This window comes from Loa loa, assembly GCF_000183805.2.
Source record: "Loa loa unplaced genomic scaffold supercont3.81, whole genome shotgun sequence".
NCBI lineage: Eukaryota > Metazoa > Nematoda > Chromadorea > Rhabditida > Onchocercidae > Loa > Loa loa.
In genome coordinates, this window is record NW_018108261.1 from 43,000 (window position 1) to 57,649 (window position 14,650).

A 14,650-nucleotide genomic window follows, 5' to 3' on the forward strand; every position below is an offset into this window, starting at 1 on the left:
AAAAAATGTCACTCCAAATTTTGACAAACTCTTAAAAAAGGCCTATTTTGCATTCAATAAAACATACAAAGAAGAAAATAGAGTAAGCTTAGATTAACCTAAAATAATGCATAATTAACAATGCCACGAATTGACTTGCCTGAATTTTACACTTCCATTTGTTATGATTCTTCCATTTTCTCTTCTACTTCCATTTCTTACTCTCAACACTTTTAATGGTAAGATCATTTTAATGTTAAACTTCATTTCCTATTTTATTCGTTTATAGCAGTACTTGACGTGCAATAACTGTATTTGACGTGTAATGGACATGAGATGACTGTACTTGACGTGTAATGGGCATGAGATGACTGTATTTGACGTATAATGGACGTGAGATGAAACAATGATGATTACCATCAATTTTTACTTTTAATTATCAAACTTTTCCATTCACTAATTATTTTACGCCTTATCCATCTTCTTTAAAGATTAATTAATTTCTGTCAATAAAAATACTATCATACTGCATTATTCATATCACAAGTATTTCAACTTGTTAATTTTATGATTTATGAATGATCCATTTTATTCATTTTAATTTGAATTAACGATAATTTTTATTAGCTGCTAGCATGATAAAGCAAAACATTATTCCTATTTTTATTTTAGGTAATCAGGCTGAATTATGCATTCAGACGTATCCTAATTTACAAATTACGTGTGCTACTGCGTACGAGCAACGTCTTCTACTAAACGAGCAGGAATGTCGTGATTTGTGCTTGAAAATGTTAGCCCAAACATGTCAAGTACAACAGAATAAGGTAATGTTAAAAATCCAGAACTTTTATTTTCCATGAAATGAAAGAAATATCAAATGTTGTGATGAATCGTTGAAGTTCATCTGACATCAGCAATTATTTCATGTTTTCTAACTTTCAAATTGATCATGAAAGATTCTAAATGATTCAGAATCCAATGAATATATCTATGAATCTTATGCAAGCATTAGATTCGACCATTTGAAGTTTCGTCCAGTTAATGAATGAATTAAAAGATAATTAATATTATGAGACAATTATTTTTAATGAAAATTCTGACAACATTTCTAAGTCATAATGTATAGCTTCTATAATTTACAATTTAAATACCTGAAAATTCTAATGATCCATCTTGATGAATTGTTTGTTAATTTCAGGGCAGAATGTCAACTGTATGATATTGTGGTTGCCTTACAACGAAAACATTCATGGCAAAAAGGTAAAATTTCAATTTTTCACTTCCTAAAAACTTATCGACGTATGATGATACATCTGGAATCAATAATTTCCGAGAAGATGTTCAGTTTAATTATAGCCTTTCGATATTACTACTACCATCTTTATCAAGATTGTTTCCTGATCTTTTATTATCATATCTTTTGCTAATCAATACTGCACTTTGGCTTATATATGCTGTGAATAGTTCATATATTATGCATTTTTAGAAAATCACATTACAAGTATGGAAATTGGGATCATAGGTGAAAGCGATGATTTTGCGTTAGTTCATTTCCGTTAACTTCATAATAAGTTATATTAATCTTTCAATCTTTTCTTCCCATCAATATGAATTATCAATTGTCACATTGTTCTTGTCATCACGATGAATTGTTACGTTGATAAAATACCATTATCAGAAAGTACACTTATGATCAAATGACTAATTGTGTATTTTTTTACTTAATTAAAAACAAAAATTAGACTGTATTTCAGGACGAAATCATGTGTACCATCCATAGTACCAGCTATTGGTTTCCTCTTGCTCCTAAATGATGACTGTAATGTTGGACTATCGGGTCACCAAAATGTAAATGTTACTTCCAAGCAATCGACATTTATCACTCCGATTGACACCAGTATTACCAATGAGCAAAGAAAATTCCTAGTACCAGATGACAAGTTACAAATTCAGAAGATAGAAACAAATGCGACAATTGGTACAACCAAGTTAGATGCATCACCATCCTATTACTATTCTTCCATAAGTGATCTGCAGCATGAATTTCGAACTACTACTAATGTAACCAATACAATAGGCATGTTTACTGTTCGTTTTTTTTGATAAATTTCACTAAATGCTTCCAGAAATAGTTTATAATCTCGAGATAAAGATGATAAGAAAGTGGACTTTTTCCATTTGTCCAATATCTTTTATTATGAAAAAGAGGGAGAATAGCAACAGCTTTAATTGTCATCATTGCCATTATAATGATGACATCATTATAATGGCAATGATGACAATTAAATTGAAAAATAAGATTTGAGAAGGATTCTATCTGTATTCTTTGCAAACGCTACAAATATAGGTGTGTCCTTCCAACCTGCACAATGAATTTTTTAGGAACTGACCTCAAAATCAGAACAGGTCAGGACAGGTTTCTCTGCCAGTTTCTAGCAATAAAATTGTTAGGGTATAAGTTTTGTTAAACCATCATCCACGTCAATAGATAGATTACCTTGCAGAATTAAGCGAGCTCTATCTATCTGGGTCTGGAGCTAGAATTGTCCTTCTTTCTCCTAAGATATTTACGAGGCTAGCGAGCCTATCGTATCCGTGGATACACTTTGTCTGACCCTTCATTTGTGACATATTTGGCATGAAAGATCCAATCGAAGAGAAATAGCAGTTTTAATTATAATAATATATTATCAGCCTGATTATAGCATTAAATGATTTTAAATTTATATTCAATTTTAAAAGTAAACATCAAATACAACCTTCCAGATTGCAAATCCGGTTTTTCGATTTATATTGAAGTGATCGATGGTATTGAAGTGATTGCTGAGGGTTTAGCAACATTTCAGACACGTACGCTTGAAATGTGTTTATATATATGTACGGAAAATAAGGTTGCACCGAAAAATCTACTTTTTTTTTCTTTCATTTTGAAGATGTCAATTTTCCGCATTTGTCATCATATGGGCCAACTCTGTGACTCGAAAGTCACACATATCCATAAAATTCTGTCAACGGAAATAGTGATGATCTTGGTGATTTTTAAGAAATTTCTCACTTCAATTTGATTTTTTCAGCTGAATGATAGAAATTTTTCACCGATCGGATGTCATAGTGCCCAATACAACCGGATCAGTAAACGTTGCATTTTATTCAATACATCAATTGCTCCAACTGGAAATGCTAAGTATATTTCAAATAAGGATACGGTATATTTCGAAAAGATTTGCATATCCGGTAACAATTTAACACTCACCTAGTCGCTGTAACGGTTAAATTCATATGATTGAAATTATAATTCTAATTCAAAGCTAATATTTTATATTTGCGAACCTTAAAAGTTTGTTGGGGAAAAAAAAACATTTGTGTATTTCAGGTAATTATCAGATTTTGAATTTATAAAGGAACCATTTTGGACAGTAAAAACAAAAGAAATTTTTTTTTTTATAGATATGGTTCATAATAAATGTAGCATAATTTTACATCGTACACCTCAACATATACTTGTTGGGCATGCAACCGCTGTAATCAATGCTCCATCACATAATTACTGTATTGAAATATGTTTACGGTCTACGGTATGACTTAATAGAGTCATATAGTAGTTTTTGATACAATAACTAAAAGCAATGTATTGAGTAATGATGACCATTTTACTTTTTTTTTTTTTTTAATGATATATTATCAAGCGTTTATCCTTTTTACTTCATTATGTTTCAATAATTTACTACTGATAACGTATACAAACTCTAAATCATTTTATATATCTTAACAGATTTTGAAATATAACAATTGATAAATGATATGAGAGATTAGACGAAAATTAAAAATTAAAATAAAATTTTTAAAATTAATTCGTTGTAATATTCAGATGAAAATTATTGATATATCTACAGGAAATGTTAAATTTCATATGTCGTTCAGCAATATATTTCCATGAATATCAACGATCGAATTGTATCCTCAATAAAGATTCTGCTAAAACACGTCCCAAATATTTCATCAATGAGAAAGAGCAAAAATTGGATTATATTGAAATGGATGAATGTTTAATTCGTGGTATGTTTAATTTTAGCAACAAAGGAAGAGTATTAGTACTACTCATTGTATATCCTTTTAGTGATTAATTAAGATGATATTAATTGATAATTTCAGTATTACTATTATTATTTCTTCCCATTTATCATCTCTAACAAATGTACTGTTTAAAAATAAATCATTTTGCAGATCGGAAATGAAATTTTATGTTCGATTACATCAGCACAACATCTCTCTATCTTTTATTCATCATAGCATTGTTTAAATTGGGGGAGGGGGAAAAAAAAAAACTACATTGAAATTTATTTCTCATATGTCACCCACGGGTGGATTTAGAACAATGTTCATTTATTGTATTGCTAAATTAAACTCATCTCAAAAATATCCTTCAGAACTATGTGAAATATATGTATTTTGTGCCATCACCAATGATGACACCTGTTGGTAAATCGAATTGTCATTCGATTGCATTTGACAAAAAAAAAAAAGATGAACATTTGCATCTAGCAGTTAGGTCAATATATCTGTCTGCTTAAAACGATTACCTATAATTAGAATTCATTGTGATTCCATTTCATGCCTATTATTTCCTCTCACTAATTGAATCAATCGATGGATGTTTTAATTTTCATCAAAATGACATGCAAACTATCTCAATGTCAAATGAATAATCAATACTGCCAATTAAATAAACCAAATTAATTAATACGAATGAAGTGATGCATGAACCAGGTATGGTATAACTTCCCATTCACTGTTACTCCATTTATACCAGTGGTTTTCAACCGATAGTTCGCGGATCACAGATGTCCGCAAGGAAGATGGAACGATGAATAGAAAATAGGTGAGAGGTGATTCTTATTAATATTTGATAAATTAAAACATTAAAAGTTTTGCATAAAGTTTATTTTCAAATCAACAGAATTTATTATTTTTCAACCTTTAGATTCATATCACAACTAAAAAAAAAAAACCAAAAATGATCTTTTAGTCAAGAAAAAATTAGAGGAACGAACCAGTGATCTATACAAACTATCATCGTTTAGATTGCTGATAATCTGTAAATACACTCTCATTCACGGTATCATCCATCAAAGATATCAGTAACAATTGCGCACTCCCACATACGGATTGGATATTGCGTAAAAAAATAATTAGGTTAATTAAAAGTTTTTGCCTTCTATCAGAAACACATAATAAGTTATACATAAGCATACAAACTTCCATCAATTCCCAATCTTTTTGATCTATTTGGTTTCTGAATCTTTCTGATCTATTAGGTTTCTGAATCTTCCTGACTATGCTACTGCGCCAATATAACGGTTACTTTGATGTTTTTCGCCTTCTTTTCGCAGTTTGTGCCCAAAAAAATTGAAATAATTAAGTGTGAAATGAATGATTTTGGAACTTCTAAGCAGTTTAAATCAAATAAACTACCATCGAAGTATTAATTCATACCAATCGATTATTCATATCAATCAATCGATTATTCATTCATTTACAGAATAAAATTATTGATAAGACAGTCTTCACAATGCATGTGATTCATATATTAGAATAATATTCAAATGATAGTTGAATTTCGATAAGATTTGTAGGAATTACATTTTCTCCTGAAAAGTGCCAACGAAGATATGCAAATTTCTTTTTTTTTTTGTAAATCAAAAAAAAATTCAACATAATCATTTGTAAGAAGTGACTGATAGCAAATTGATGGGATATCATGACCCCTGCTTTAAGAAAGGTCATTTCATTGTTCGAATAAAATTGAAATTTAGGATTAGAAATGATGAATGGAGAGATAGCTTTCTCATTCCATCCATTCCTTTCTACCTATTCATTTTCAAAAGCATTGATGAAATTGAAAAATTAATGCGAAAAAAAAAAACCAATGAGTCACATCAGATCACATCACGTCGTGTCACATATTTTCGCTTTCCCAAATAGTGGTGTATACCACAAGGTTCACCGACATATGACATATTGTTAATGGTTGTCTCTTTGTATTTGTCGGTGTATATGTGTGTGTATGTGTGTGTGTGTATGTTATTTATCTGTCTGTCTGTCTTTGTATGTGTACATTTATATTAATCATCGATAAACGTACGGTATTGTATGAAATTGTTATTGGGCGTTATTTGATGATGAAGAATGGCGGCATCGGCACCGATTCGTATTAATTTCGGCTTTTTCGAGGAGAGATCAAATTTGCTGAAAATATTAGAACTCGTAAGTGTTACTGAGATTTACTTTGTGTGATAAGAAGAATGGCGCAAATTGTTCCTTTCCAAGTTATGAAAGTTTGTTGATTAGCTGTAAAGTCATGAATATGTGTGCGACTGTCAACATATAATTGCACTATCTGTCCATACTCATTCTTAAAATGGGTATTTCATTTTGAGGTATTTAAATATTTTGAGCTTTATCAGTCGTTGATTAAGCTAACAAATGACTTCTTCATTAATTGTTGATTTTTTTTTTTTTTGGATGGACTCATTGTTCATTGTTCTTAGTTCACCACCAACTCATTGATAGGAGATAAAGCAATGATAAAATGATAAAGTAAAAATGACTACGAGAAATTTGTAAAAAAAAAATTTACACATTATATCATTAATTTTTGAGTTCCAGTGCTATTTAAATTGATTTATCACTAATTAATGTGATAATATCAACTAACAACCCTCAAGCTATGATTATATCTTTCTCTTATACTTTGTATCAGTTATTTGTCTTAAATAATTTTCAGACTTTTGGACTGGTTTGTACTGGCTTTTCCATTGGTTGCTTCCCGAATAATATTGAACTTAAATGTACACGAAATGTTTATTCCTTCAATCATTTATTTATAATAGTATGTGTAAATGCATTCGTATTTGTCTGTACTACTATCCTAACATTGTGTCATTTATGCAGTATACCGGATGCCTATTACCGGTTTAATTTCCCTATTCTGGTGATTCTTTTTCAATCAATTTTCATAAATAAAGTAGATAGGCCGATTGTAATACACGTTTCTCTCGATAAACTGTTAGTAAATAAATGGATAAATATATTCGCATTGAATAATAATAAGTATGTTAAATTGTACGATTATGCATTGGGTGGTAATTATTCTGGTTACGATAAATCCATAAATCACAAATGAAACATTCCTAACAGAAAGTTTGCTGAATGATCGTATCCATTAATAATTCTATAGATTATAATAATACTAAAATACTAAATATAATGAAATTTCAATGATCGGATTGTCTCAATGTTTCTCGGCATATGTGACCATTTTTGTAGCAATTACTCTTTTAGCCTTTTGCATAAAACAAGGATCATATTTTAGGCGAAATTCTAATTTGGACATTTGCATGATTATTTAGTCTGATTCCATTCATACAATAATTAAACTGCTTGTATAATCAAGCCAAAAAAAAAAAAACATTTTGGTAGAATGATAGATTTATTGATTGTTATGCAAATTTAACGTTTAATATTTAAGATGGTTTAAAACTAAATTCATACTTTTAGGAGAAGTTTTATACATTGCTAACATGTATACTTTATGGGATTGGAATGATAATGCTATTCGTTGCAATCCTATCAACAAAGATCATCTTCCCGTGGGTAATTGAAGTGGTAAGTTCGACAAAAATGCAAATTTTTGTAACGCTAACAAAATTTTCATCATTAAGGAATAAAATAAATAGACAAAAGCATTCAATAAGATGAAGATAAAGTAAGAGTAAGAGTAGCAAGGTAGAAGATAGACGTGATTTTTAAGGAAGTAAGTCAAGTTAAATTATATTAATTGAGAACTAAAATTCGGAAGATATCTCTAACTTAGTAAACAAGTAAACTATAAAACAATCCTAAATATTCCATTAACTTCGTTGATAGGCTAATTAGATGTCGTACTTTAAGTGAAAACATCTTTTTAACAACAGCATCTCATCATCAATTACACTCAAGGTCATTCATCAACATTCGACTTATTTTACTTATTTATCTCACTTTAGTTATTTCATTCTTCACTTAAACCTATCTCTATTGAATAGTTTAATTATAAAAGATAAAATTAAGCTTAAGCAAGAATTAATAAGAGAAATGCTCCAATCTCTTAACTCTGATTAAATTTCTGATGGACTAATTTCCATCTGTCATAATGGAAATTGAAATTTTATTTTTTCGTATTTCGAATATTTTAATGAAAAGTTTGTTTTTGATTCTTAATACTATCCAATTCAAATAGTAACTTCCTACCAGAATTTAGACTAAGTAATTTCAAGGTAATGTTAGAATTTGCAGATATTTACAATTGGAACTTTTCTACTTTACACATGTGATGCATACCAACGATGGATTACTGCCTATGCCTAATGATTCATTCTTTGGTCAGAATCAATTATCCATATTATTGCTAATAGGTTGTTGTTTTTACTGCTTATATTCCTCGATCGTGATAAAGGAATTTCATCTTTGGATACCCATTAAAATTTCAAATAGATCAAGCACAGAATGAAAAAACGGAAAAGGAGACAAAGGAAGTAATGGGATGATAATCACATAGTGCTCTGATATAGTAATTATGGTATGTCATAATTAAAAAAAAAAACTTTAAATTCCTATCATTTAACTTAAGCTGGCAGTAGACGTCCAATCGTTTCCACAATTTGGAATTTTCACGAATTGTTCCCAAGCCTAGGACTTTTGGGAGTTGTTGCTTGGTCTAGTACTTTCGCGAGTCGTTCCCCAACCTAGGGTTCCGCATATTGTTCCCCAACCTAGAGCTTCTGCAAACTGTTCTCAAACCTGTGATTTTGGCGAATTGAGCCTAAGGTTTTTATGAATTGTCCCCAGTTAGGGTTCCTGAATGGTTTGCTAAATAGTTGTGAGCATCATTGGATCAACTTGGCGCGGTTTTTGTATAAGTATATACCTCCCAAAATTCCGACTGTAGAATTTAAATGAACTAACCAAACTGGATGAGGAAGAAATGATAAAACAAACAGATTACAATGCAACTCACAATAAGGAATAGTTCGGCGAATATTCATAATATTGAAACATTCTGTTCAACTTTTCGTGTTTCATTTTTTTTTTCTAATTTTCATTTATCTTTTGTTACACGAAATAAATCTTTCATAATTTTTACAACAGAATAAGAGAGGGATTTGTGAAATAGAAAGGAAAATGATACCACTTTTCTCTGTTAGCTTTGTGTTTTAGAAGTTTTTATTACTTGCAGAAAATTCCATAGTATATGAACCTCAAATGTAATTCCACTTTCAATGTTTGTTTTATTTTGCTGAGCATTAAAAGAAACCTTTCCTTTGTAAAAAAAAATTGCTCGTTTGACAGATTAAAGTCCAAATTATTTTAGTTTAATTCAGCGGCAGGAATGCTACTTACATAAGTCATGGGTGTTTGCAAATAACATTTTAACGTCTGACCTAGAAACAGGACGAAATTGATGATCTCTTTTATTTTTTACAGCAACACCGATCAAACGCAGTAAACAATTAAGCGAAAGTAATGATGACATAGTACTATGGATGAATTGTCCCCCAGTTACGAGATAAAGAACTTGCATCTCAAGCAGGTCTTACACCATTTGGTGAAATGCAAGAACATGCTGTTAAAGTATAGGATAAGGTAAGTAACCACAAAAAGGCTTCTCACCTCCTATCTATTGTTAGTGATAAATCGTCAATAATTACAGGTGTAAATGACCTCACTATTCTTCCGTTTTCTAGTCTATCATTAATGACAAATTATCAGGATTTACAGATAGATTACCAATTCTTTTCCTTTCGAGAAAAGAATGTCAGAATTCTCCCAGCATTTCATCTTTTCAGTCATAGCTTTTTATAAGACGAGTAGTTATAAATGATACATTTTCTTACATAATTCAGACTTTTCACTGTAGAGTTGAAAGATCCTAATTAATGAATTTCATCTCCTGCGGATGCTGATGACATGATTTCCATTTTAAGCGGCATAAAATAAAAATTTATACGGTTTAAAATAGAGATCATGTCATCAGATATGACGGCTTAGTTAGCATCGATGGCATTGAGGATAACGATTGTGCTCAACTATTTGATAAGTTCTAAAATTAAAGCGATAACTGGGGGAGCAGGGAAGTGGAAAGAACAGGACAAGAAACAGGAAGAGAGAAATTGAATCTGTGGAATCAAGTTAATCATCACCTCGAATTCAGTTTATTTGTTATGAATTGTTGTTTGATTAAATTTTCAATCGAACTGTGGAAATGTTTAGGAAAGGTATTGAAATATTGTGATGGAAGTAAAAGGCGGTCGACAATTTAATCAAAAAGAATTAAATGCCAATCGAGCTACTATTCCAAAATTTTAGAATCCACGTAAAACACTAGCAGCTAAAGCAAAGAAAGCTGATGGTGTAAGTATTTTTGTTTTTGATACTAAAGGTTAGGTGAGGAATTGTTAAAGGTAAAAATGAATTGTGCTGTGCTATAATTTCACTCCTGAAGTATAGCAAAAAACGTTGTTTTAGCATGGTTTCAGCTTGGAGAAATGCAATAAACAATCGGTGAGAACTGAAAGAAATCATACCAAGGAATCATACCAAATTATTATACTTTTTTTAGAAGTTAACTTTTAGGAAGTTAACTAAAGTCAGGACTCAGAACTGAAAGTTGGGACTTATTAAGACTCAGCATTTATTTTAATTTGCAAATATATTTTAGATTCGTTCTAATGGAGAAAGGGATTGACGATGATGTCATCTGTATACATTATATGGCCCGGATTTTCCTGGTGAACAAGTCTGATTTGATGTTTTGTTTACTCTCAAATAGCATTGCTTAATATTTATGCAAAAAAGAGGTATTGTTCAAAAATCATACCACTTATCATATTTTTTCTGGAAGTTAACTTTCAGTTAACTCTGCAATTTATAGTCACCTTCAGATGACTTTCAAAGATATTGCGACATCGTCTCTAGATCATACTTTGATCAAGCAATAAGTGAAAGGGAATATACGATCAAGAAAGCAGAAAAGGAAAATATTGAAGTTTTTGTTGCATTTATATTCATTGTTGTATGCTTTATAGTATATTCGTATTTATCACTTCGTTATAGGATAATAAATCAATGAATAACGGAAAATTATAACTTAAATTTCAATTCAAATTGAAAGTATTTAGTTCATTTCACTTTTCATTTCTTTCAATATTATCAGGCGAATCCGATGTGAACATTGGAAGTTAAATGAGAGAAACACTTCGGAACTTAAATTTCAACTAAACAAAAAAATTAGCCGTTGCCACTTGCAAACAGCGTCACAACAAAATGGTGACAATCTGGAATAGAATCAAACTGTTCAACAGAACTAATTTGCTAAAGAACTGATAGACTTTTACTTTATTTTCTATTTTTTTTTGGGAATAACAGCGTTATTTATCGCGAAACTCCTCACTTTTTTGGTCATCGATTTTTTTCTCATGAATCCATAGTAGTTCAAATAAGCAATAATAGCTTTACCGTACGGGTAGATTTTAGCGCCTCATTTTTTTCCCTTAACCATTATTTCCTCCAGAAGGTAATTGCATGTTATTCCTTTCTGCATCTTTCTAGATTGTCATTATTGAGACTTCTCATGAGACTTTTTTTTTTGAAATTTGGTTTTAAATGCTCACAGCTTTAGACTGTTCGGTCTTGCGAGATTTATCAAGTGATTTCTCATATTTGCCGGCCAAGTTTTGTGAAGTCTCACTGCAAGAAATTATTTGATAACTAATGGTAAAATCAATGGTATTTTCGAAATTCGTTGCTCAATCGATAATGATATATTTCTTTTAAGTTTGTTCCGAAATATGGCAACTGTTGTTTGGTTGTCGATAATAAAAGATAGCAATAATTGGTGTGAAATTTCGTCATCCATAAACTACTTTGCGAGTTGTTCCAGAACCTGGGGTCTTCGCGAATCGTCCCTGGCTCACCGCTATTGCGGGCCGTCCTGATCGCTGATTGTTCCCCGACCTGGTGTCCTCGCGAGTCGTTTCCTGACCTGGGGTTCTCGCGAATTGCTCCCCAACCTTAGGCTGTTTTTATCCGTATGCGATGAGGTTTTTGTCAGTCTTAGTTAGTGTTTGATATATTTGGTATTTTTATTACTGTCAGAAATCGCTGATCATGTTACGTACCAAAAAAACTTCATTCAAGTTTAAAATTCCATTTCAAGTGTTGCGCACTAAAAGAATTTCGTCTCAAGTTTTGGATTAGTGTCAATTTTTAAGAAAAGTTTAATTTTTAGGCAAATTTCATGGGAATTCAAGATTTTTGCCAATTTTGGTCAGTGTTTTTCGGATCTGATATATTTACTACTGTCAAAAATCAACTGATCACGTTGCACAGTAGCGAACACACCCAAAAAAAATTTAATCCAAGTGTTGTAAATTTACGAAAATTTTTGAAAAATTCTTAATTTTTAGGCTGTTTTGGTCCATATATGTCATGCTAATCTTCGCAAAATATATTGATTTGCTATCATATCTTTTCACAAAATTATGCAACTTATCACTCAAGCGCAATTGACGGAAGTGAAAGTAATCAAATTGAGTTGACAATATGGCTGCAAAGAAAAGTAAGACGTAGTGAGATCTTCCGTTCTACCGTTAAACTTTTTTTTTTTTTTTCACTGCAAAATGACATTTCTATCCTTCTTTGGTGAAATTTTAAAACTTCAAATTTTGAATTGAAATGACCTGAATTATAAAGCGAAGAAAACGAAGAGAATAGACAGAATTGCTGGAAAGAAGAGAAGAATATTGTATTGATGAGATGTATTCGTCCCGAAGTTATCCCGAACTTAGCAAAGCTCTGTTATCTACTGCGTAACTGCAACACATACTAAATTACGATGATCTTAGTCGGAGGAAAAGTGATTTTAAAATTAAATCGATTGTTATTCAAATTTATGCTACGATATTATTTGATCTCTGAAAATGTTGAATTCTTTGAAAGAATGGCAAAGGCAAATCAGCAGTGTAATATTTTGTATGGAATTTATCGAATTCATTGAAATGTATTGATGTATTGAAATTGTATTTATTTTTATGAATTCATATCATACATGTAATTTAATATTGGAAATGCAAATAGAAAAAAAAAGTAAGTGGATATTCGTTCGATCAAATGTTATATATTCTTGAAAAAGACTCATCTCATTATTTTATGATAGGCAGCACTTTAAATTTGGAACTTTCAAGATTTGCTTCAGATAAATAAATATTGGCTTTACTTATAACTATTTTACAAAACTCTTAAAAAAAACTCCATTTCCAGATCGAAACAATTAGATATTTACGCAACCTTCCGACCTACTCAGTAGTTTTAGTAGTTCATTTGATTCTGCATGAAATAGGGAATTTTACCCTGTTTTCCAACCTTCGAATTGAATGAAAACTTCTTCCTTAGATCCTTCTGGTAATTCATTCAAATCCCTCTCCTAGTTAATTTTAATTCCACGATATTTCTAGTCATCCTTTTATAACACTGAGAAACGACAACGCTATATTTGAAACTCTTTCACTAATCCATTTGGAGTCTTTTTCCTAATTCATTTAGTCCATCATTGCCAGCGTTTGCAAAAATTGACAATTCAATAAGTCTTTATTACGAAATATTTAAGAGAAAATTCATTGATAAGTGCAGATTTCAAGATAGATTTAAATGATATCAAAGAGATCTTCCAGCAGAAAAATAAAGTAGTAGATTTGATGAACATTCCACATTAGCAACAAGCATGACATGCTACAATTCAAAATACTGACGACAGATAATACAGGAAACATCACAAATCACCCAACACTCATAGAGGACTAGGCGATACTGCATCAATTTACAAATAGGAAAAACAGTAGTTTAGGAAAATCAAAGTTAAAAAGTGAAACCGAGAGAAAAGTGGGCGCGAAATTTATCAATCTAAAGTTCAACATCATTAGCATTGATCATATGATCAGTGCCCTGTGTTTTCATAAATCATTCAACCTGTTCCCTCGTCCAATCCAACACTAGAGATAACTATACCATAAGTCAAACAGAATTACCACGCATCCTTTTAACAAAGCCAAACCACCATCAACCAATGAAAATCAAAGAGGAAAATAAAGACGGAAATTTACAACTTAATTGCAAAATATTTTTTTTACAATAAAATTGGAATAGTTCACGTGCTCAGCCAAAGTATGTGTTACATATAACATACACTTCACTCATACCTTATCCTTATCCCACCATCACTAGCTATTACAACCAGTAAATAAGAACAGCAGAGAGAGAATTTCCCTAATATAATTTGAAAACTGAAACACAGGAATAGTCACGTGCGCACTTGAAATCTTCCAGCTTTAGTAATATATTTAACACCTTTGAATGGCTCAAAAACGATGATGATACTACTCCAAAAGGAACTCTTCTAAAACGATAACATTTCAGGTTTTCCTCGGTAACCGCAAGTTCGATATCATTTATCCAGAGGAATCTGGTACAGTTTCTGTCGGATTGATGCAGTTCCAATTGTAAAAACGCTTTCTCGACGTCGGCTATGATTACATTTTCCATCATTCGAAACGGCAATAGTATTCCTACTAAATCTGGA

At 31.0% G+C, this 14,650-nt stretch overlaps 4 protein-coding genes across 4 annotated transcripts; all 4 read left to right on the plus strand.

Moving 5' to 3' along the window:
* Positions 1-163: 163 nt before the first annotated feature.
* On the plus strand, positions 164-839 carry LOAG_07528 (hypothetical protein; the record flags this gene model as incomplete). Its single annotated transcript, XM_003143061.1, has 2 exons — positions 164-218; positions 652-839. The coding sequence occupies 2 exons, from the start codon at positions 164-166 to the stop codon at positions 837-839; spliced, it is 243 nt and encodes an 80-aa protein (XP_003143109.1).
* A 643-nt stretch (positions 840-1,482) lies between these two features.
* LOAG_07529 (hypothetical protein) lies at positions 1,483-4,214 on the plus strand (the record flags this gene model as incomplete). The annotated part of the gene is made up of 8 exons (XM_020447458.1): positions 1,483-1,520; positions 1,734-2,067; positions 2,362-2,395; positions 2,746-2,870; positions 3,054-3,213; positions 3,427-3,554; positions 3,873-4,035; positions 4,204-4,214. The coding sequence occupies 8 exons, from the start codon at positions 1,483-1,485 to the stop codon at positions 4,212-4,214; spliced, it is 993 nt and encodes a 330-aa protein (XP_020302311.1).
* A 1,951-nt stretch (positions 4,215-6,165) lies between these two features.
* On the plus strand, positions 6,166-8,432 carry LOAG_07530 (hypothetical protein; the record flags this gene model as incomplete). Its single annotated transcript, XM_020447459.1, has 4 exons — positions 6,166-6,243; positions 6,764-6,970; positions 7,537-7,644; positions 8,314-8,432. 4 exons carry the CDS (start codon positions 6,166-6,168, stop codon positions 8,383-8,385), a joined length of 465 nt encoding a protein of 154 aa, XP_020302312.1. The 3' UTR covers positions 8,386-8,432.
* A 1,124-nt stretch (positions 8,433-9,556) lies between these two features.
* Positions 9,557-12,511, plus strand: LOAG_07531 (hypothetical protein; the record flags this gene model as incomplete). Its single annotated transcript, XM_003143064.1, has 9 exons — positions 9,557-9,660; positions 10,130-10,292; positions 10,384-10,432; positions 10,554-10,578; positions 10,736-10,805; positions 10,949-11,062; positions 11,957-12,063; positions 12,305-12,342; positions 12,483-12,511. The coding sequence occupies 9 exons, from the start codon at positions 9,557-9,559 to the stop codon at positions 12,509-12,511; spliced, it is 699 nt and encodes a 232-aa protein (XP_003143112.1).
* Between the last annotated feature and the right edge of the window lie 2,139 nt (positions 12,512-14,650).